Source organism: Balaenoptera musculus, chromosome 15, assembly GCF_009873245.2.
Source record: "Balaenoptera musculus isolate JJ_BM4_2016_0621 chromosome 15, mBalMus1.pri.v3, whole genome shotgun sequence".
Lineage (NCBI taxonomy): Eukaryota > Metazoa > Chordata > Mammalia > Artiodactyla > Balaenopteridae > Balaenoptera > Balaenoptera musculus.
The window spans coordinates 73861718-73886635 of NC_045799.1; the positions used below are offsets into that span (position 1 = coordinate 73861718).

At 44.4% G+C, this 24918-nt stretch overlaps 1 protein-coding gene across 3 annotated transcripts in view; it reads left to right on the forward strand.

Moving 5' to 3' along the window:
* LOC118881561 (S-adenosyl-L-methionine-dependent tRNA 4-demethylwyosine synthase TYW1) overlaps positions 1-24918 on the forward strand; it is a 203470-nt gene that overhangs the window by 150588 nt on the left and 27964 nt on the right. The window contains exon 16 of one of the 3 annotated variants that reach the window (XM_036826658.1): positions 431-3524. The exons of 1 other annotated variant lie outside the window; for it this stretch is intronic. In XM_036826658.1, coding sequence (XP_036682553.1) covers positions 431-652 — 222 coding nt within the window. In that variant the 3' untranslated portion in view covers positions 653-3524. Of the gene's footprint in view, positions 1-430; positions 3527-24918 lie in introns of those variants that run through there. One more of the 3 variants, XM_036826657.1, reaches the window with a different exon arrangement.

A 24918-nucleotide genomic window follows, 5' to 3' on the forward strand; every position in this document is an offset into this window, starting at 1 on the left:
TAATAAAAGGATTCCACTAGGTGCTGCTAACACAAGCATGAAAATTCATACCAGGGAAAGACTGGCAACAAGAGGAATCTGAATTAGCTTGACCGTTAACACATCATAATGCCAAAAAACTTCATTAATCTTCTTCCAGTGATACCGCTCAAGATAAACACATCCTTGACTTTCAGTTCTAGGATGTATTCTTTATTCAGTGACTGGATCTTCCAGGTCCAGCACGGAAGTGGTCCTAAGGGAAAAGAAACTGTCCTTTGACTGTGTATAGAACATTCTGCTTTGATACGGAGCCATGTCTGGAGCGCAAAAGAATTTTCTTTAACATGATAGGGAGAAAATATCAGGCTCATTTTTGATTTTTTGATACTTACTTGACATTTTTTATGGGTGTTTTCAGTTCTGACCTGACTACTTTTTTTCTTGCCAGTTTAAGATTGGCAGAGAATGGTGGACGTGGATTGATTACAGCCGCTTCCAGGAGCTCATCCAGGAATATGAAGACAGTGGTGGATCCAAAACTTTCAGTGCCAAGGATTACATGGCCAAAACTCCTCACTGGGCGTTATTTGGTGCCAACGAAAGAGGCTTTGATCCCAAGGACACAAGATATCAGAGAAAGAACAAATCAAAGGATATTTCTGGATGTTGAGATTATCTGAATTTAGGATACTGAAGGACACAAACTGATTGCCCTAGAAGGTTCTCAGACTCCACTGTGATTTTTCCAAGGACAAATTACACAAATTATATTTCACATAGAGAAGGGTGTAAGGGGACGCAAGTCACATCCTGAGGCTCGGGAGACAGCAGCCGCGCTTTGAGTACCTGGGACTCAGCCTCACCGTCTCTTTCCAGAACTCAGTCCCTTTTCTGAGTTTACTTCTGAAAGAAAATCATTTTGAGGGGGAAGTACACAATCTTTATTAGTTTTGAATTATAATTAGGAAGACTGCCTAGAATGCCAACCATGGGAGTGTTGTGCAGAGTGTATTTCTGTTCCTCTTCCCCCGTCATGGGCTGTTGGCCTTTGTCAGTTGTACTACCCTGAGGTCAGTGTATCTACTCCCTCTAAGATCTCCATCCCTTTCTTATATCTTAAGATAACACTTCCTGAAAGTAATTTGTCACAATTCTCAATTATTTTAAATACCACATAGGTTTCTTTAAATATTCATTTAGTACCAACTCTTTAGAAACTGATTTGGATCTAAAACTGTACTAGCTCTCATTCATTCCATTCCCATACAGATTGCCATAGAAAGTAGTATGTGAGTTGGATTAGAGTAAAATCTCTCTTCTTCTGTAAGAGGAATTGTCATATGATGTCACTGAATAATTAGTCTCACAAATTAGCCTCACAAATTAGTGAAACAATGAGTACAATTTGTTTTTGGTTTGAAAAGTCAGTGTTTAAGCCTCTCATCACTACACATATAGCAGGTTTCCATCTTCTTTCACTCTTGTAGCCCTAGCTACTTTCTGCAATCTGTTCTTTAAGTTTCAAGTTTTTTCCTAGTTGAAAACATCACTAAATACTCAGTAGTTTTTAAAAAGTACTATAGTTATTTAAAAAATTCCTTTATCCTAAAATTTTAATAAAATATCTTTTGTGACGACTTGGACCACACATTTTCTTTTGAGCGTTTATTTTAAAGATGCTTCTAGTCTCGTGGTTCTAAGCCCTGTCAGACCCATCTCCTCCTTATATTCCTCCTCTATTCTCTGCTGAAGTAAAGTTCATAATAATATAATCTACTTACTCATTTAGTTGAAAACTGGGCACTGTATTTATTTCTAAGTGATAGAGTCTCTCTGTGCCGTAGGATGAAATCAGATGTTCTTGAAGTCACCACATCTTCAAGCATGTGTTCAGTCTCCTGTTCTGTTGACCCCTGAGACAGACAAGAGATGGGAGTGGCCCAGGCCAATGAGGCAGGAGCTCACTGAAGCTCAGATGTGTTAATGGTCGTTGAGTAGAGATGGAAAATCTCTATTGAAACCTTAAATTAGAGCAGAGTATTAAAAAGCAAGAGCTCATGCTAAGGAGCGCACAGATGGGCTCCTGTTTGTGACAGCTAACTGTGCACATAGCTGTAGGAAGACCCCTCTGGGGCTGCCGTAAGGAGCAGGGCAGGTGGCAGTGCATGCTAGGCTTTGGACCGTCCCTCAACCTCTTTTTCAACCGGGCAACTCTGCTTTTATTTTTTATGCATTGAGGTTCTGCTCAGGATTTAATTGGAACGAAGATATTCTGTTGCTTCAAAGAAAAAAAAACATAGCAAACCTCTCACCACCAGAATGAGCCCTCCTGACTCCATTAACTTTAGGCACATAAATGAGCAGTTTTTCTCCCTCTGCCACCCAGGAAGTGTTTGCTTTATATTTAAAAAAAATAACGTGGCATATTAATCCCAGTTCACAGTCACAGCAGAAAATTTTAAATGCCTAGGGGAAAAAAATACAGTGGAATCTGGACGAAAAAAATTAAATGTTTGCTGAGCAGTATTAAAATAGAAGAGATGGGGAAGCTTGAATATTCTTAGAAGGTGAGCAATTTGAAAAATAGCATTCTAGATGTCCAGTGGAAGTTATTGTTGGAGTTTGAGCAAGCGATCCTAAAATTCTGCTGAAAAACTAGCCAGGTAAGAATAGTTACAAGATTCTAGAAAAATAATTATTCAAGGAAAATTGCTTTACAGGATATTAAAGAATGTTGTCTAAAATAATTCAAACAACATGAAACGAGATCAGCTTCCAAAATGACAGAGTGAGAACCTCAGTGAACTCACTCTCCCTCTAAAACAGTGAAAATATGGGCAAAACAACTAAAATCAAAGAATTTTAGAACTCCGACAGTTTAACCAAAGCTTTGCTGTGAGCTGAAAATCATCTGTTAAGAGAAACTACTGAACCTCAATAAAATTAACAGTTTACTTCTCATCAGAAAGCATGGAGGCCAAAAGACAGTGGAATGATATCTTAAAAGAGCTGGAAGAAGAGACTTTCAACCCAAAACTCTATGCCTAGCTTAATCTTCCTTCAAAATTAAAGAAGAAATTAAGACATTTTCAGATAAGCGAAGTAAAAGAATTCATCACCAGCAGACCTGCGTACGAGGAGGAGTCCTCAGGCCTTAATGAAAGTACGTTAGGCACTAACTTGAAACCATGTGAAGAACTAAACAGCACTGGTGAAAGTAACTACGTAAGTTTTACAGAAGACAATATAAATGTACTTTTGTTTGTAACTCTCCTATCTGTTTTATAAGATAGCTGCGTAAAGTAGTATTTATAAAACTGTGTTGATGGACTTAGAATGTATAAAGATGTAATTTGTATGACAGTAATAACATGAAGTGTGAGGGGAGCAGAGGTATATTGGAGCAAGTCTTGACTACCCACTGTTGAAATTAAGTGAGTATGTTTCCAAAGCAGATTGTTTTAAGATGCTAATTGTAATCCCAAGAGCAGCCACTAAGAATAAATTTTAAAAGTTATAGTAAAAAAAATACGATTCTGCTCACAGTTTCAGTGTGTGGATTTTCCCCCCGACACCAAACAGTTCTCCAACACCAACTGGGTGTCCTGCAGTTCAGCTTAATTCTGACACTGTCTACCTGCAGATAGCATCAGATCCCACAGGTTAAGTGCTCTGCCCCACAACTTCAGATGCCAGTCACAAGTCCAGGTTGTCACCTGTGCTTCTGACCAACCAGCTATAGACTGGAGGTTCCCATGGGTTTAATTATTGTGCTAGAGCGGCTCACAGAACTCAGAGAAACGTTTTACTTACTAGATTATTGGTTTATTATAGAAGGGTATAACTCAGGAACAGCCAGATGGAAGAGATACACAGGGCAAGGTACGTGGGAAGGAAGATAGGGCTTCCATGCCTTTTGCAAGCACGCCACTCTCCCAGATCATGTGTTCACCAATCTGGAAGCTCTCCAAACCCAGTCCTTTTGGGTTTTTATAGAGGCTTCATTACATAGGCACGATTGATTAAATCATTGACCATTGGTGATTGACCTTAATCTCCAGCCCCTCTCCCCTCTCCAGAGGTCCAGGGGTGGTTCTGAAAGTTCCCAACCCTCTAATCACTTGGTTCGTGGCCCTGGCAATGAGTCCCCTTCCTTAGGTTACCTAAGGGCTTTCCAAAAGTTGCCTCATTAACATAACAAAAGACACCGGTGGTGGTGGTGGTGGGGGGGGTGGTGGTGGTGGTGGTGGTGGTGGTGGTGGTGGTGGTGGTTGTGATGGCTTAGGAAATTCCAAGGGTTTTAGGAGCTCTATGCCAGGAACTGGGAGAGAATAAGTATATTTAATAATTTAATATTTATATTTAAATAATGTATATTTCTTATTATAAATCACAATATCACAAAGAAACGAGAATTTAAAAGGTAAACTAGAAAATATCTATTTAGAAGACAGTAACAGTAACAAAACAACAAAGATCTAAGACATTCAAAAAACAAATAGCAAAAATGTCAGGCACAAATCTTGCCTTATTGGGTAAGTATATTATGTAAGTAGATTAAATACCCCAATCAAAAGAGGCAGAATGTATTTTTCTTTTAAATCCAATTATATGCTGTTCACAATAGACACACTTTAGATTCAAAGACTGAAAGGATTGAGAAAGATATGCCATGGAAGCAGTTACCAAAAGAGAGCTAGAGTGGTTGTACTAATATCAAAAAAATAGACTTTAAGACAAAAAAAAATTGTTAGTGGGGACAAAAGGGACATTTTATAATGATAAATTGTAATTATTATAATTATTTATAATTACATCTTACTAGAAAGATGTAATGATTTTAAACATGCATGGACCTAACTAACAACAGAGCCCCAAAATATGTGAAGCAAAACCTGACAGAATTGAAGGGAGACGATTCAGTAGTAATTGGAGACTAACATAAACCACTTACAATAATGGATAGAGCAGCTAGGCCAAGCCCAAAAAGGAAATAAGAGATTTGAGCAACACTATAAACCAAGTACACCTAAAGGCTTCGATAGGACGCTCCACTGACAACACATTATTCTCAAGTGCCCATGGAACATTCTTCAGTGTAGACCATATGTTAGATCATAAAACAAGTCTCAGTAAGTTTAAAAGGATTGAAATTATGCAAAGTACAGTCTCTGACCAATGGAATGAAATTAGAAATCATTAGAAATCAACAGCAGAAGAAAATTTGGGTAATTCATAAATATGTAGCAATTAACCAACGTCCTAAACAAACAATGGGTCAAAGAGGGAATCACAAGGAAATTAGGAAAGACTTCTGAGATGAATGAAAATGAAAACACAACATACCAAAACTTATGGGATGCTGCTAATATAGTGCTTAGAGGGAATTTATAGCTGTAAATGCCTACATTAAAAAGAAGATACATCTCAAATTAATAACCTAACCTTCCATCTTAAGGACCTAGAAAAAGAACAACTAAACTCAAAGTGAGCTAAAGGAAAAAAATAATAAACACTAGGGCAGAAATAAATGAAAGAAAGGAAAGAAAAGCAAAAGAAAGAATTAGTGAAACCGGAAGCTGGTTCTTTAAAAAAATCAACAAAATTGGCAGACCTTTAGCTAGACTCACCAAGAAAACAGGAAGATGCAAATAGCTAAAATCAGCTATGAATGCACAACTTTGTGAATATACTAAAAACTATACACTTTAAATGAGTGGATTTTAAGGTATATGAAATATATCTCAATAAAGCTTCTTTTAAAAAAGCACCTTGGGCTTCCCTGGTGGCGCAGTGGTTGAGAATCTGCCTGCTAATGCAGGGGACACGGGTTCGAGCCCTGGTCTGGGAAGATCCCACATGCCACGGAGCAGCTGGGCCCGTGAGCCACAACTACTGAGCCTGCGCGTCTGGAGCCTGTGCCCCGCAACGGGAGGGGCCGCGATAGTGAAAGGCCCGCACACCGCGATGAAGAGCGGTCCCCGCACCGCGATGAAGAGTGGCCCCCACTTGCCTCAACTAGAGAAAGCCCTCGCATGAACCGAAGACCCAACACAGCCAAAAATAAAATAAAATAAATAAATAAAGTAGCTATAAAAAAAAAAAAAGCACCTTAATGTTTATGAAAAGCAGTATAGGATATAGGATAAGGAATATAGGATAAATCAATGGAGATTTGGGAGAAAAATTATGTAGTTTTGGTCTTTATACTAAATACCAAAAAGAGTCAAATGAAACAAAAAGCTCAGGAGAAACCTTGGGTGACGAAGGCCTTTCTGGACCAATGGCTTCCAACTTTCTCATGCATCAGAGTCACTCGGAGGGCTTGTTAAAACATATTTCTGGACCCCACTCCAGAGTTTCTGATATAGTAGGTGTGCAATGCAGAAGAATTTGCTTTTCTAACAGGTTTCTGGGTTATACAAATGCTGCTAAGGACCACACTTTCAGAACCCCTTGTAGATACAAAAACAATGTAAGAGATCTAGGGACAGGGGAAGAAGAACACTGCAGGTAGAGGACTGAGCATGCTCAAAGGCCACGTGGGGAAGGGTCGTGGCACATTTGAGTAGCTGTAGGAAGGCCTCAGTGGCTGGAGAATGCTGCAGAAGATGTAGGAGAAGGCCAGGCCACGCAGGGAAACCAGGAGAACGTAACAGTGATGACTCAGGGAGATGCAGGCCAGTCTAAGCCCTAAGAGCAATTATGCAAAGGAACAGCATGATTAGATTTGCATCTTAATAAGATCACTGTAGCTTTGGGTTAGATAATGGCCTGGAAAGGCCAAAAGGGAAGGGGATGAGTTGGTAGGTGTTCTTGTAGAACAGGCCAGAAGTGATGGCCCGGGTGGTAGCGTTTGTGCAGTGCACGCCCCTGCATGCTGACCCTGGTGGTTGGAATGGAGGGCAGTGGGTAGATTTGAAAGAGACCTTAGGAGGAAACACTGGTGGATTTGGCCACAGTTTGACTAGATGGGGGTGGGGGAGGGTGGAGTGCGGGCAGGCAGGAGGAATGAGTCATCAAGGATGACTCCTGGGTTTCTGATTTGAGAACAGGAGAGAGGACAGTGGCGCTCTGTAGGCTGAGACTGGAAGAGGGCCAGGCCTGGGGGAGATCCTGAGTTCATTTGTGGGCAGGTAGGCTTGGAACCGCCCAAGATTTCCAAGGGGAAGGTCAAGCCAGCGGTCAGGCATACAGGTCTGGGGTGGAAGAAATGTGTGAATCATCATGGTGTAGGTTATACTTGGAGCCTTAAGGAGGGCGGAGGTCATCTTCGGAGAGAGTATAAAATGAGGAGGAGGGGCCACGTCTCCAGGAACTCTAGCAGGTAGGGGTGGGACAGGGAAAGAAGTCCCCTGACATCTTCAACAGGGGAGACAGTAGAGTAACCAGGCCTGTGGAGTCACAGAAACCCGGGGGAGTTGGGGCGCGGGGGCAGATCAAGAAAAGACTGGAGAACAGTTCCAGAGGCCAGTGAGAAGTGAGCCAAAGAGGATGACAGCAAAACATCCCTTGGATAGGGGTCCTGATCAATACCTGTAGTGCAGTGCTCGCACCAGTGAAAGTGTTTAATGACAGAAGATGTTTATGATATAATGCTAAGTTTAAAATACAGAGTACAAAATCATAGTTATCACCTTAATTATATAAAAATCCTATGTATGAAACAACGTATAAATGAATATGTATTATCTTAATTAGACTAGCACAATAAAAGGTATGAGGAAATGTGTTTTCTACCTTGTAGAGTCAGACTCTAAGCTTTTTCCTTAAATGAGATCCTGAAGTTGGAATTCAGCCTATAGTTGGAGTTAAATATATTCAAAACTGCATATTTTGTCAGCTGAAAGATTCGTCTTTTTTTGTTTTTCTTTGTGTGCTGGGTTGCTTTTCTCACTTTTTATTTAAATACAAATTGATGAACCCTTCCCCAGGCACCGTTGATTTAATATAAGTTGGCAGTGACTAATCTTGTTGGCTATTAGCCTGCTCGGTGTTTTTGTCCTTTACTGATTTCCTTTCATTCATTATTAATAAAGTACGCTACTCTCATGACTATGTTTTGAAGCTGTTTGGTACCGTGTTGTAAATTTCACTGCCTTTTCTGGAGAAAAAGACCCTCTTGTTTGGAAGGAACCCTAGCGTGTTTAGATTTCTCCTCACCGATTCCAAGAATTCCAGCTTAGATGTTAGAGAAAGAGAACTTACAGTGGCCGCAGACCTCAGTCTAAGGCAGGTATGTTTGCCACGGGCAGCGAGGGAAGCTACCCACTTCCGGGTGAGACAGGAGCATGTATTTGTGGAAAATCGGAGCAGGCAGACATCTTGTGATTCCTTCTCTAGTTTCTGAGAATTCTCATCAAGACCCTGTGAAGCTCCAGCTAACGCTTTCACTTTCCTCTTATTGAGGAAGTGAATTAATTGCGTAGCTATTAACTGGCTCTCATTGAGGACTACTAGATTTGTACTCTGATTGCTGGCTAAGGAGAAGTGGGAAAAAAATCACTAGGAAAAATGGAACTTTTTTTTTCAGCAACTGGTCCCTCTCCTCCCCGCTCCTGCCAGGAGGAGCTGCAGTTCCCTGATCTGCCCCCCCACTCAGGCAGGAAGAGGGCCTGGGCTGTCCCCCAACGTGGGACCCCGGCTCAGGGAGGGATTAGGAAATGCCAGTCTCACCGTGTTCACACCCCACGTCTGCCCCCAGCGAAGGGGGAAGTGAGGCCACAGGGAGGAGGGCTCAGGGGCATCACGCTGGAGCAGAGGGGCAGAAGGGGCTTCATGAGGTCACGCCAGCAGGGTTCAGCTCACTCAACCACTGCACTGGGGGCGTTCGGCACATCTGGCTTGAGCGGGGGAGCCCTGCGGTCAGGTTGTGGTGTCTGAAGGGTGCGGGGTGGCCTTGGAACTCTTGACACTTACCTGCCGCGCACAGAATAGGGATTCCTGGGGGCAAGGCCTTAACGCATCTGGCACATTTCTTGCCAAGACCTTGGGCTCCTCTGACTAGTCTCTGACCCGGACCCTTCCCAGGGGACCAGAAGTCAGCAGTTCCTTTGTGACACAGTCTGAGCCCCAGTGTGGGGCTGGGAACTGGGGTTCAGTCTGAAGAGCAAGGCCTCATGAGCCTGCTGGGCAGCGCAGGTGGGGAAGGCGCAGCTCCGAGGCCACGGGAGCAGATTCCTGGCAAGCGTGTGCTGTATCTTTGGGGTTGGAGTGTTTGGCGTGGCAGATGGAACCCAGCGGCATTCCTCTGGGGGCTGTGCTCTCCTTAGCCCCCAGCCTGCACACGGTGCTGGGGGGACACATGATCAGAGAAGGAATACCTGGCCGTTTATTGAGAGCCCTTCCTACTGATAACCAGAAAAGCTTATCAAAACTCCAGGCTCTTGTTCAACTCATCCAAAAGAATTGGGGCAAGGAACACAAAACACAAAGGAAGAAACACACACACGTGCACACACACACACACACACACACACACACACTGAGGCTGAGGAGCAAAGAGAACAAAGAAGCAGTTTATTGAGGCAAAGGCAAAGAACACACTCAGAGAATAGTGTGGGCGTCCTCATGAGTGAGGGGTGCACTGCAGGGTTATTTATTTATTTTAAAATATATATATATTTATTGTTCGTTTGTTTATTTATCTTTTTATTTTTGGCTGCGTTGGGTCTTCCTTGCTGCACACGGGCTTTCTCTAGTTGCAGCGAGCCAGGGCTACTCTTCATTGCGGTGGTTTCTCTTGTTGCAGAGCACGGGCTCTAGGAGTGCAGGCTTCAGTAGTTGTGGCTCGCAGGCTTCAGTAGTTGTGGCACGTGGGCTTCAGTAGTTGTGACACGCGGGCTCAGTAGTTGTGGCTCACAAGCTCTAGAGTGCAGGCTCAGTAGTTGTGGCACATAGGCTTAGTTGCTCTGCAGCATGTGGGATCGTCCCGGACCAGGGATTGGACCCGTGTCCCCTGCATTGGCAGGTGGATTCTTAACCACTGTGCCACCAGGGAAGTCCACTGCAGGGTTATTGATTCACCCTTTTATCTTATTTTAGCCCTTTGAATGGATGGGGGTCTTTTGATTAGGGGTGGACTATTCATTGAGGGGAGGGTTGAGGTGGGGCCTGGATTGCACCAGGTTGCATCGGCGCATTTGTCTCCTGAAGCCACCGCATATGTGCTCTAAGAGCTGTTTTCCCTTAAATTGTCCCTTAGTAGCCTAGCGGCTACACGTGGAAGGTTGTACAGGGTCATTGGCAACCTGTGTGTTTTTATTGCGCATGCTCCACGGTTTCCATGGTCAGAGTTTCTTGTGCAGATGCTACGGAGGTTCTGTTTTAGATGCCATTCCTCCACGCGTCACGGCCTCAGTAAGTGCAAACCAAGGAGGTGCCTTTGCCTCCTGCCTAATACCTATGCACGAGGAGGCTGTCCTTGGGCCCGGGCCTGTCTTTCCTGCCTGACTACATGCCAGGCTCTGTGCAGGACCTCTGCCTCCAGGCTCGGGGGTCAAATGGCAGGCACTGGTCAGAGCTGTAACTCCCTGCCTCACCCCAAACTCCGGCTCCCTCCTTCTGTTTAGCCACCAGACAGGCTGCCGGAGTGAAAGTTCTCGAATGCACATCTGACCATGTCCCTTCCAAAACCCTCCCATTCCTCCTTTAAGCCCGTTGTCAAGTCCACACTCCTCAGCCTGACACACCTCACCACCGGTCCTGTGGAATAGCTCGTGCCACTGCTTCCATCTCTAATTCCCATCCTTTCCTCCATCCCCCTGACCAGCTCCTACTCAGCTTCTAAATTCCAACTCTTGAGTTTGCAATTAACCTCATTCAGATGATTTCATTGGCTTGCTGGTTAAAGTACACGTTGGCCTTAAGTTTTTTCACCCAAGGCAACTTAGCGCAGAGCTTTTCAATGCATTTCCAGAACTCATAGACTTTGAGCATCTTATTGAGTAAGATATTACCCTGGTGGCAGGGCATCCTTATTCGTATCGCCCTTTCTTCAGGATCAGAGCCTTGGCTGTGATGGTCCCCAAAGGACAGGAGCCATACCGAGCAGGTTCAAGTGGCTTAGACGCACATGCTTAAGAGTTCTGACCTCTGGGTTTATGCTCAAGCCACAGAACATTATTGATCACTCTGTACTTTACTTGAAATGATTGATAGTTGGTAACAAAACATGGACAATATTTTCATGTTTGATTTTTAGGTGGTTTTGTCCTCTCATTTTTCTTAGCTGGTACTAGGCGGAAAAAGATGTTTATACTATAGGGTCCCGAACTGCTGTCATGGCATGAAAGCATGTAGCAGTCAGCATGCTCTCTGCTACCAGTAACAGAATTAGTGGTTTTGAACTAGTGGTTTCAAACAATAGGGATTTTTATTGTCTCATATAAGCAATCTGGAAGTAGGTGATTTCCAGGTTGAATCTAGGGATGAATAATCGAAGACCCAGGCAGTTTCCAAGCTTTCCGCCACACCCTTTAGGACATGTTGACTTTTGTTTTCAGACTGTTGCCCCATGGTCTCAAAATGGCTGCCACAGTTCCAGGCATCACATTCTCTCACAGTTGTGTTCAAAGCCTGGAAGGAAATGGATGAGGAAGAGAGCTCTCCTCTATTGAGTTGCTCTATTAATCAAAAAGGGAAAAACCCCTTAGAGACTTCTCTTTAAGTCTATTAACCATAAATGGGTCAGTTGACAACCTCCAGTTGCAAGGGAGGTGGAGAGCACAAGCATCTGGCATTTTCAGCCTCTGGTGTGGGAGGTAGGTTCTATTAGGAGTGAAGAAGGTGGACAACAGCTCCACCTGCTGCAAAGAGTATATATCTTGTGTGTGTAGTTCACCAACCCACCAAACAGGTATGGAGCATCTGCTGAGCGCCAGGTTCTTGCTCTGGGTGCTGGAAGAGGAGCTTCACGTCGTAAGACTCGGTCCCTGCCCTGTCCAGGAGAAAAGCAATACTCATGAGCCAGAGATTAAAAATCAGCAAATTAAATGCAAAGTAGTCTTAGAACCTGGGAGTAGGACTGAGAAACTAGCTTTGTCTTGGAGAATGGAGAGCTTCATGGAGGAGGTGACATTTGAACTGTGTCTTGAAGGATGAATGGGAGTTTACCAGAGGAAGAAGGCAAGTAAAGGCCATTTCCGGCCACAGGGCAGCATGGGCAGATTCAGAGCTCTGAAAAAGCCTGCTTTTGTGTTACTGATCACCCCCTCTTCCACCACCACCCTGGCTCTGAAGGAGAGCCACCCTTAATCAGAGCTGAGCCTCACGGCCCATTTGGTGGTTCTGAGAGCGGCAGTGATGAGTGCTCATTCCACTCGGGGACTCTTCATTCAGAGAGACGTGAAGTCCTTCAGACCTGCAGTGGGTGGTGTGAGCTGCTCTGTGGGGCGTTTATTCTTTGTTCAGCCCACGGTGACACCCTGACTTTTGGGGTATGCACGGGTCCTCACCCACTGTATTGGGGGGTGTCTGGTGGAGGCTGTGCTCTTAGTCTCCCCTTGCCCCTCCTGGCCCTGAGATTGGCCATATGACCCTGAACCAGGGCAGTGGCTATGCCCGCCCCCTGGGTCTGGTAATGGGTCCAGATGTGAGCGGGACCGATGGAAGGCCTTCCCTGGATTTCTTCAAGTCGAGCCTGCAGAGGCTGATCTGAAAGACGGAGCCCGTGTCCTGCCAGGGCCCGATGCCCGTATCCAGGCGTCCCTGTGCGCAGCTTCCCCACGCGCCGCCCTTATGGGGAGCGACAAGTCACGTCTTTCACTTGGGTTCATTGGAGCTGGTTTTATCACTTGCAATAAAGTCTTGGCTAATCTAGTAGCCCATCACTAGCGAAAGCCCACTGTCTGCCACCTGGCTGCCAGCTCTCCTGGTAATGTCCCTGCCCCAGAGAGGCCTTCTCTTCTGTCCTGCTGAGTCTGGTTGGAGGAAGATCTCCTGTGAGGCCTGGCTCAGCATCTTTTCTCCCATTTCTCTGGGGCCTTCCCTCTGTGGCTCCTTTCACTCCAAGCCAGCCCCGTGGCTCCCGTGACCGCAGCAGCCCAGGGCTGCCATGCTGCAGGCCCGTGTCATCCCACAGCTACGTGCGCATCATGCTGCAGCTGGAGCCTGTACAGATGATAAAACTCTCTGCACCTTTCACTCCTTGGGACATTCACACCTTCCCCTGGGCCTGGGGACCCTCTTCTTGGGTTCTTTCTTGCTCCTTTGCCTTGGGTGGGGGGGGGGGATGGTTCCTGGAGGTGACATTTCAGTCTGTCTTCTCCAGGCCACAGGTCTGTCTGGGTCTGTCTGCTGCTGACGCGCTGTGTGCAGGCCATTAGGTAGCGCCCTACCCGGCTCTTGTTTTAAAGGCCTGTTATTTTAATTCCCAAAGCTTTCACAGGGAACAGGCGGCAGATACAGCAGCGGCAGCGTGCACTCTATCTGCCTCCTAATTATGACAGTTCATGACTCAGAATCTCAAGCTGGTCATTTGTTTGGCCACGGCATTCTGTCCCACTCTTCCCCGCATCCCCTCCGAAAGAGTCAGCCCATCGTTCCAGGAGGAGGGGATGCTGATGTAATTCATCACGGTACAGATACTACTGTGCGGGGTGGAAGAGCGATGCTGTCTGCAGCAGGGCAGGGCGTGAAGGGAGGAATAAAACTCGTTTCGTTAAATACCAAGAGAAAATCGCATCAAGCCCTCATCCCCGCACGCTCATTTTACTGTGCTCTGTTTACCAAAGCTCATGTGTGCTTATTTAATTTTATTGGAAAATAAGAAAATACCCCCCAAAATCACTGCCTCACACAAACACGCCTAGAAATAAAGTGTGTGTTTATAATGCTTTTAGATTTTATCCCATTAACAGGCCACTTCCCTGACCTGGTGGGATCTGCACACTGTGTGGATGGGGAAGCAGGCATCCGGGTATTTGTGCGTGTGCAGGGCAGGCCCCTTTCTCCTGGGGGTGCCGAGGCCCCCGCCGCCCTCCCTCTGTGGTTAAAAAGCTTTCAAACACGTTCTCTATTTCATGAGCCCTGACCCCGTCCCTCATCGTTTCGGGTTTCCCCCAAACAACAACTGGAAATTTCTGTGTGAAATCAAGCTTCGTTTTTCCCATCCCCTGAGGAATACAAAGTCAGGCAAGGTGAAGGAACCCCCTTTCTCACCTCCAGTTAGTTCCCTGTGTCACCTGCTCCAGCCACACCACCAAATCTGCTTCAGCGAAGTCCCCGGTGACGCCTCAACCTCAAAGCCAACAGATGCCCCCCTTCATCCCGCCTGACTCTCTAGCTTTTGGTCCCAGGACCACTTCGCTCTCACCTCCCCCTCCTGGCGTCCTGCCGGCACCTCCTGCCCGCCAAGGTGCTTCTTGCCCTGGCTTTCCATCTCCCTGTTCCTCTGCACCCCACACCCTGTGACCTCAGCCTTCCTGCCTGGCCCTCTCGAGTCTGGATCACTTCCACGTGGATGGCCCCAACCCCGGCTTCTCTTCTGAACCACAAGCCTGTTTATCCACCTGCCTTCGAGGTTCCCTCACCTTGAGTCCCCTCCCAGCCCTGCCTTTTCCTGCTTGCCTGTTCACCCTTCAACACACGGCCAAGGTAGTAGGGCGCCTCAGAGGCCCTCTGTGCTCCCACCTGAAGGAACTGCCCCTTTGTTTGTACACAATTCTTTTTTTTGGGCTGCGCATCATGTGGGGCCTTAGTTCCCCGACCAGGGATTGAACCCGTGCCCCCTGCATTGGAAAGGTGGAATCTTAACCACTGGACCACCAGGGAAGTCCCTGTACATACTTCTAATATTGTCCATTGCCCATGGGTTGTCTTTTATTGATCTAAATGTTTGCCTCCCCTCCCCCACCCAGACATGACCCCCAGCAGGAGTCTGAGTCGCCATCACCTTCCTCGGCAGCGCCCGGCTCTGGGCAGGCCCCTTGCGAAGCCATTATCGCCTGCCGAAGAATCACCATGGACATTATTTCCTTTAGCAAACTCACCGAATAACAGATTTCTAACTGTCCTCCTTCCCTTCCCTTCCCTCCTATTCAGGCAGTTCTTAGAGCCCTAATATCTCACGAATCCTTCCTAATGGCCTCATTTATAAAATCATTCTCTTTTTTAATAAGTCAGGGGTAACTTGCCATGTCTATTATTAATGGCCTCTTTCAAAATGTCTTGGCACCTCTTTTGGTTTTTGAAAGGCCCTAAATGGTTTTCTGAGTTTGAGCAGGACCAATTTTTCCTTTTAAGGTATACCAATCTGCAACAAGAACATTTCTGAATGACTCATAATTTCTATATCGCAGTTTTCTTCCAGTGGATTCAAAATATTTTGTACCTTTGATACTTTTGCCCTGATATGTGGTGTCAGCAGACCAGGGCCCCCTTTCAAGTGACTGTGGCTGCCTGGGGGCTGCAGTAGTTTATACGATTTGTCCACATATTCACTGCCCCTCTCTGGGCCCATCACTTCAGCAACCTCCCTGGTGCCTCCTCTGTGGGAGGGGTGGACGCCCCTCCTGTCCCGCTGGCTTCAGGATGGGCTGTTGGACTTACTTTGGCCAGTGGCATGTGATCAGATAGGACATACATCGTACCCCAGCAGAAGTTTTAAGAACCAGTGAGTGTTTCTACCAGCTCTTTTCCTTCCCCCTTTGCCAAGAAAATGGCCTGTCCCCTTCTGCTCACCTCCCTAGAATGACGAAGACACTTGGACCAGAGCCACAGCCAAGAAGCAAAAGTTTGTGGTTATAAGCTCCTGCGGTTTTGGAGTTGTCCATTGCTACAGCACAACGTGGCAAAAACGGACTGATACGGGTGCTCTTGGTCACTCAGAGAAGACAGAGATTTATATGTTGAAAACTCTAAGGAGACTTTCTTACTAGCCCATTGGATCATGGGACACCTGCTAGCTTGCTAAAAGGAGTGCATTTTGGAGAAGACTCATTAAACCTTCAAAACCCCATTTCCCATTGTGACATGTCACCATCTCCCAGTTTTAGTGTCCATTCCTCCCATCACCACAGCAACACACATTCGGGGACAGGAGCTGGAAAATCCTCGAAAGGGATGGAGGGAGCAATTTTCAATTCCTCCTTGGACCTCAGAAACCTCATCTTATCTTCTGTAGCTTTATTATCTCAGGTAAAGATGAAGGCGGAATATTCTAAGACAAAGGGGGTCTGCTCAAGTATAAGGAAATGTTACCGTTCCTGCCGCTGGAGGAGAAAGATTACTCAGAGCATGCTCCACTGCAAGGGAATTGCATATATGGAGCTCCAGAAGAGCTCCCCCAAATCCAGCTGAGCTGCACTCCACTGCCTCCAGGTGGTACTTTGCTGAGGATGTGTCTTGATTGGGAGTCTGCCCTGTGTGTCACTAGGATCACCTACATCTTGGAACTGGCAACCCCAGATGCTCTGATGAACCGTGTGTTTTGAGGTCCTTACATCTAAACCGGTGCAAACAGCTTATAACTCTGTCAGGATCTGGCAAGTGTATCCTCTCTTTCTTACATGGAAGCCTGAGTTTTGGTTGTCAATTCATTTCACCAAAGAGATACACAAGAATTTTTTTTTCACCTGAATTTTTTATTTTTATTTTTTTCCTCTTATAATCCCTTTGTTGTTAAGTGATATCTTTTTCTTTTTTATTTATTTTTTAAGTTACTTTTTATTGAAGTATAGTTGAATTACAATGTGTTAATTACTGCTGTACAGCAAAGTGACTCCGTTATACATATATATACATTCTTTTTCATATTCTTTTCCATTATGGTTTATCCCAGGATATTGAATATAGTTCCCTGTGCTACACAGCAGGACCTTGTTGTTTATCCATTCTATATATACCAGTTTGCATCTGCTAATCCCAAACTCCCAATCCAACCCTCTCCTACCCCACCTGAATTTTTTAAAAGAGAAGGTACGACGCTGGGCTTTGGAAATAAAGGTCCTGATAACTTTCCATGCTTACACCTGACTCAGAACCAAACCAGGGCAGATGGGAGCAATGACCTGTACCTGTGCCATGTGTGTGTATCCTGGTCTGGAGAACTTGGCTTTGAGACCCAACAGGAGGGCCTCAGCAACATGGGCCTGCAGGGTAGGGAGGTAGGTGTACCAGTCAGGGTTCTTAAGAGAAAGAGAATCAATAGGAGGTTAGACATTTTGATTAAAAGAAGTTAGTTCATGCAATTATGGGGCCTGAGAAGTCCTACAGTCTGCCATCTGCAAGCTGGAGACCCAGGAAAGTGATGGTAAAATTCAGTCTGAGTCTGAAGATCTAGGAACCAGGGGAGCCAGTGGTGTAAATCCCAGTCCAAGGGCAGTAGAAGATGAGATGAAATCCGCCAGCTGAAGCACTGAGGCAGAAAAGCAAAAGGGGGTGAATTCCTCCTTCCTCTCCTTTTGGCCCTCAATGGCTTGGATGATGCCCACCCACACTGAGGAGGGTGGATCTACCTTACTGAGTCCACTGATGCAAATGCTAATCTCATTGGAAACTACCTCTTATGGGGAATTCCCTGGCGGTCCAGTGGTTAGGACTTGGCGCTCCCACTGCCAGGGCCCGGGTTCGATCCCTGGTTGGGGAACTAAGATCCTACAAGCCGCATGGTGAGGCTAAAAAAACAACAAAAAAAAGGAAACCTCGTAGAGACACCCAGAAATAAAGTTTCACCTGGGCATCCTATGGCCAGTCAAGTGGACACATAACATTAACCATCACAGGAGGGAAGCCAGAAGCAGCCCCCAAGCCTGGCCCCAAAGAATGGGCACGTGAAGAAATGCCAGCAGCCTGAGAGGACGTGGGAAACAGAATCACACCCAGGGATGCCCGATGGGGCCGGGGACACACAGCCCGGGATAGGGGTACAGAGACCTCCACAGTGTGATCTCAGGGTCATCCCTTATTAGTCAGACTCTCACCAGCACCTGGAACGAGAAGGGAGAGTTGGAAAAGAGCCCAGAAAAAGGTGGGTGGCAGGAGTGGGCAGGGGCCAGTGCCTTATTGGAGCAGGGCTGGATTTCTAGTAGGACCTGCCGGGAAACCAAGACAGACTTCCTGCGGCCAGATGTGCGCTGGACAAACGAACTGGGGAGGGTTGGGGGAGGGCCCTGTGATTTGTGAGCTTTGGGGCCCCCAAGGCTGCCCCCAGAAAGTTGAGACACAGGTTCTGGTGGAACGATCCCTTCCAGCCTCCCTGCGACGAGCTAGCCTGCCTCCCTGGCTGTCACAAGGTCTTTGCAGATTGCACAGGAGGGAGTCTGCCTCCCCACAGCCCCCCCTCAACTCAGAGAGCCGCTTGTTTCTCTCTCCCACGCTGGCAATGGCATCTGACAGTTTCACTCTCTTGGGCTGTTAAGATGTTCATTTCCTCTCAGGTATAAATGGAAATTAGAGGAAATAAAATGCCCTAGAGTTATTTGATGTTTTCCTGATTTGATTCCCAACAGCCCTCTGAACCTAATCATCTCATTGTTGCCACAGAAGGAAACATGAGAGTGCTGCCGGGGGATTTGGTCTCTGTCCTCTCCTTAGACCCCGCAAACCAAAGCTCCCCTTTGAGAGAGAACCTGTCCTGTTTTATCACAAATATGTGGATTCCCAGAATGAACTGAAAGACACTGAGTAATTCTGAAGGAATACTAAGAGAATTGTGTTCCTGTTTATGATCAGTTTCTATCAGTTTCCTCTCGTCTCTTTCCCTGGGGGGAGACACCTGCAGGAAGCTTCGTTCAAGAGTCATAGGCATCATGGTGCTTTGAGCATCGTGAGATGGGCAATGGTTCCATTTTATGAGTCCCCTTGGATATTCCTCTCCTTCCACGTGAAGCAGAGGGCTGGGCTGGGCGTCAGAATGCTGGTTTACTTGGGAGTGCTGGTTTCCCGTTACAACTTTGGGAAGAGCCGCTGCTGTACTTCCTGGTATGGGGGTAGCAGCTCCTGTTATCTGCTCCTCAGGCTCCCAGATCTGGTTTAGAAGCAGGTGCATCTCTTCCAGAATAACTTTCCAGAATTCTAGTGGAAGGCAGTGTGATGAGGGCTAACACTCAGCAAAGTGAGTTTTTTTTTTAATTAATTAATTAATTATTATTATTATTATTTTTTGGCTGTGTTGGGTCTTCGTTTCTGTGCGAGGGCTTTCTCTAGTTGCGGCGAGCGGGGGCCACTCTTCATCGCGGTGCGCAGGCCTCTCACTGTCGCGGCCTCTCTTGTTGCGGAGCACAGGCTCCAGACGCGCAGGCTCAGTAGTTGTCGCGCACGGGCTTAGTTGCTCCGCGGCATGTGGGATCTTCCCAGACCAGGGCTCGAACCCGTGTCCCCTGCATTGGCAGGCAGATTCTCAACCACTGTACCACCAGGGAAGCCCCAAAGTGAGTTTTAAAGTTAAGGTTTTTTTTTTTTTTGGCTGCGCCACATGGCTTGTGGGATCTTAGTTCCCAACCAGGTATCGAACCTGTGCCCCCTGCAGTGGAAGCACGGAGTCCTAACCACTGGACTGCCAGGGAATTCCCTGAAGTTGAGGCTTTTTAGTAACTCTCTGTGTGTGTGTGTGTGTGTGTGTGTGTGTTTCTTTCAAGTCTTTCCTATGGAATCTTCCCAATGTCAATGTAATAATAACCTGTGTAGTAACCACAGCACACAGAATACATGGGGATTTTAAGTAGAAAATCAAAGATTTAAAGGGCTGGAAGGGACCCTCAAAGTCCTGGAGCCCAACTTCCTGAGAGTGTTCCCATTATTTCTACAGAATCCTAACCTGGCATTGTCCAGTCTAGAACGGAATGCCTCTGGTGATGGAGACCTTACTGCCACTCAGAAGGATGAAATCACTAACGAGAGATTTCTTTGGTTGAGGTGAAATAATTCTCTCACAGTAGTTCTCAGGCCCGGTCCTGGTTCTCACCATATTGGGAAGTTCAGAGCCAGATAAAACTACTCCCTGAGGTTGTCTTCTCTGGACGGACAACCAGTTGCTTCTACCATTGCCCACATGAAAAGGGCTCAAGTCTCCTTGGATTTCTGACACATTCTGCTCATCAGTCCCTCTCTAAGGAAAACCAGGAGCCCAGGTTTCCTGAGCAGGGCAGCTGCTCCCTGCACTTTGAGAACTTGAAGGGCATCCTGCCTTCCATCAGGCGAGAGCCTCCTCATGCCCTCAATACAAACGTGCAAACAAGGACTAAGGACCATGCAGCACACAAACCAGGCCTGCTGAGGACTTCAGACTCCAGCAGCAGGACCCCGGTCCTTGACTTGAGGGCCATTTAAAAATTGTTGTTAATGAATTTATTAAGGTATATTTGACCTAAAATAAACTGCACATATTTGAAGTGTACAGTTTGATCAATGTGACCTATGTATATATACATACGTCCATGAAACTATCACCTCAATCAAGATAATGGACAGTCCATCACCCCCCAGAATCTCCTTGTTTCCCTTTATAAACTCTCCTCTCCTCCCTCCCAGGCAACTGCTTGTCTGCTTTCTGTCACTAAAGATTAGTTTGCATTTTATGGGGCTTTGTATAAGCTGAATCATATGGTAGGTACTCTTTATTTTCTGGCTTCTTTTACTCAGCATATTTACTTTGAGATCCATCCACGTTGTTGTTTCCCTTCCCACCAACAGTGCACAAGTGTTCCCTTTTCTCTACATACTCACCAACACTTGTTATCTCATCTTTTTGACAACAACCATTTTACAGGTGTGAGGTAATATCTCTTTGTGGTTTTGATTTGCATTTCCCTGATGATTAGTGACATTGAGCACCTTTTCATGTACCTGATGGCCATCTGTATGTCTTCTTTGAAAAAATGTCCATTCAGGTTCTAAGCCCATTTTAAAATCAGATCGCTTGTTCTGTAGTTCATTTTTTTTTTTTTTTTGATGAAGAGAGTATGGCATTTATTTTATTTATTTCAGTTTCCAGTTGTTCATTGCTAGTATTTAGACACATAGTTGGTTTTTTTTGGTATATTGATCTTGTATTCTGCAAACTCTTTAAACTCATTTATTCGTTCTAGTAGCTCTTTTGTAGATTCCACTAATCATGTCATCTGTGAATAAGTTTTACTTATTCCTTTCTAATCTGGGTGAGTTTTGTTTCTTTTTCTTGTTTTATTCCACTGGTTAGAACCTCCAGTAGAATGTTGAATAGAAGTGGTAAGAGCAGAAATGACTGTCATCTTCCTGATCTTTTAGGGAAACTGTTCAATCATGATTAAGTATGATGTTAGCTATAGGTATTTTGTAGATGCCCCCTTTCAGGCTAAAGAAGTACCCTTCTATTCCTAGTTTGATGTGAGTTTTTTTGTTGTGGTTTGGTTTTTGGTTTTTTTAATAAATTTGTTTATTTTATTTATTTTATTTTTGGCTGCATTGGGTCTTTGTTGCTGTGTGCGGGCTTTTCTCTAGTTGTGGTTAATGGGGGCTACTCTTCGTTGCTGTGTGCGGGCTTCTCATTGCGGTGGCTTCTCTTGTTGTGGAGCATGGGCTCTAGGTGCATGGACTTCAGTAGTTGTGGCCCGCAGGCTCTAGACCGCAGGCTCAGTAGTTGTGGCACACAGGCTTAGTTGCTCCGCGTCATGTGGGAACTTCGTGGACCAGGGCTCAAACCCGTGTCCCCTGCATTGGCAGGCGGATTCTTAACCACTGCGCCACCAGGGAAGCCCTGACGTGAGTTTTTATTAGGGATGGATGCTGGATTTGGTCAAATACTTTTCTGCATCTTCTGGGATATATGTGCAGTTTTCTTTTTTTATTTAGTCTGTTAACATGGTGAATTACACTGATTGGTTTTTGAATGTTAAGCCAACCATGCATTCCTGGGTTAAACCTCACTTGGTCATGATGTATCCTTTTTATGTATCATTGGATGGAATTTTCTAAAGTTTTGTTAACTTTTTTTGCAACTATATCTGTAATGGATTTTGGGCTGTATAGTTTTATTTTCTTGTAATGTCCTTGTCTAGTTTTGGTATTAGGATAATGTCGGACTCATACATTGAGTTGAGAAGTATTCCCTCTCATTCAATTTTCTGGTAGAGATTGAGCAGAATCGGTCTTATTTTTTGTTCGATGGTAGACTTCAACAGTGAACCCATATGTGCCTAGCAGTTTCTTCGTATGAAGTTTTAAAGCTACAGATTCAATTTCTTTGATATGAACTTTTCAGGTTACCTGTTTCTTCTTCAGTGAGCTTTGTGACTTTCAAAAACTTTGTGCATTTCATCTAAGTGATGTAATCTATAAGCATAAAGATGTGCATAATATTGCCTTATAATCCTTGTGATATCTGTTGAATCTATAGTGACATTATCTCTCCATTCTGAATGTCTTCTCTATGACTTGATTCCTTCTAAATTTATTGTGGTGTGCTTTATGGCCTAGACTATGGTCTGTCTCAATAAATGTTCTCTGGGCACCTGAAAATAACATGTAGTTTGCTGTAGTTGGGTAAAGTGCTCTCAAATGTCTACTATATCCTTGCTGATTCTATTTATTCTGTCAGTTAGTGAGAGAATGGACACTGAAATATATGCCAGTAATTGTGGATTTTTCTACTTCTTCTTGCAGCCTCTGAGTTTCTGCTTCATTTATTTTACAACACTTATTATTCACATTTAGAGTTGTCATGCCTTCTTGATTAATTGACCCCTTCATCATTATGAAATGACCTTCTTGGTAATATTCATTGCTCTGAAATCTACTTTGCCTGATATTAGTATTGCTGCTCCAGCTTTCTTTTGACTACTATTACATGGTATATCTTTTAAAATTTATTTACTTTTTTGTTTATTTATATTTATTTATTTGTTTATATTTAAGTGCAATTTAAGGGCAGCATGTAATTAGGTCTTGCTTTTTTACCCAATCTGAGTATCTCTGCCTTTTATGTGGAATGTTTAGAGCAACTTAGATTTAATGTTGTTATTAATTTTTTTAGGCTTGAATCATCTATCAATTCGCTATTTATTGTCTATGTGTCCTATCTATTCTTGGTTCCTTTTCCCTCTTTTTCTGCCTTCTTTTGGTTTAATGAGTATTTTTTATGATCTCATTTTATCTCCTTTGTTGGCTCATTAAGTCTTAAAACTTTTTAAAAATTTTAGTGGCTGCTTCAGAGTTTATTGAATACATTAAGTGATATTATACTACTTCACATAGACAGTAAGAACCTTTCAAGAGTAGACTTCCATCTCTCCCCCATAACCTTTATGCTACTGCTGCCCTGTGGCTTACTTTTACATATGCCATAAACTCCACAATAGCTTGTTTTTATTTTTGTATACTCTGTCAATTATCTTTTAAATATATCTACACTACAACCACGTATATTTACCATCTCTGGTGTTCTTCCTTCCTTTGTGTAGATCCATACTTTCATTTGGATCCTTCTGCCTGAAAAATTCCTTTAACAGCATCTTTGTATTTGGACTCTGCTAATAATTCTTTTAGCTTTTCTATGTCTGAAAACAAACCTCTTTATTTCACCTTCATTTTTTTGAAAAACATTTTTGCTGGGTATAGAATTCTAGGTTCTCAGCCTTTTTTTCTTTCATTACTTTAAAGATGTTGCTTTATTGTTGTCTTGTTTGTTTCTGACAAGAAATCTGCTGTCATTTTCTCTTTGTTCTTGTGTGTGTGACATGTACTTTTTTCTCTGGCTGCTGCTTTTAAGGCTTTCTTTTTTGTGCTTGGTTTTCAGCAACTGATAATGATATGCTTTGGGGTAGTTTTCTTCATGTTTCTCGTTTATAGTTTTCATCACAGTTGTAAATTTTTCAGCTATTGTTTCTTCAACTATTTTTTCTGTCCCTTCCCCTGCTTTGGGAATTATAATTACATGTATATTAGTCACTTGACGTTTTCCCACACCTCACTGAGGCTCTTTTCATTTTTTAAAATTCCTTTTTCTCTGTGTATTTCATTTTGGAAAGTTTCTCTTGCTAAATCTCCAAGCTTTCTTTTCTTCTGCTATGTCTAATCTGTCATTAATCCCATCCACTGTATTTTTCATCTTAGACCTTGTGGTTTTCATCTCTATAATCTTTTTTTTTTAAACATCTCCCATGTCTCTACTTAACTTTTTGAACTTATAAATGTCCCTGTCAGATAATTCTAGTATCTTTTTCACTTCAGGGGTATTTTCAGTTGATTGCCTTTTCTCCTCCTGGTGGGTCCTGTTTTCCTCCTTCTTTGCATGCTTGGTAATTTTTGATTGGATGCAAGACATTGTAAATTTTACCTTATTGGGTGCTGGATATTTATTTTTCCTGTATTCTTTACTTTTGTTCTGGAATGCAGTGAAGCAACTTGGAAACAGTTTGATCCTTTAGAGTCTTGCTTTTAAGATTTGTTAGGTGGAATCAGCAGTGTTCAGTTGAGGGTAATGATTCCTCATTATTGAAGCAAGACTTTCCTGAACACTTTACCACAGGTCCCATAAGTTACAGGGTTTTCTTCCCCATCTGGCTAGTGGGAGGAGGCATTACCCCTGTGCCTGTGTGAGCACTGGGCACCACTCACTCTAATCCTTTTGAATGGTTCTTTCCCCAGTCTTAGGCAGTTTCCCCTATACTAACGTGCTGATCAATTTGGATGAATTCTCCAGGGGAACTTTCTACAGATCCCTGAGGTTCTCTTTCTGTGTCCCTCCCTCCTTTCCTTTACTCAGTTCTGCAAACTCTAACTGCCTTCATCTCCCCACACTCTCAAGCTGAGAGATTTTTAAGCTACATAATTAGAAAAGCACTAGGCAAAACATATACTTCACATAATCAGAGGCTAAGATAAAATAACAATATGACATGACAGAATCTTAGGTTTAGCCCCATCCTACCAGCTCAAGATGTGTGTTTGGGGGAACAGGCAACAGCTCCTATCCTGGCATGATCAGGAGGCTAGGGATTATTCTTGCAGTTGCCAGTGGCG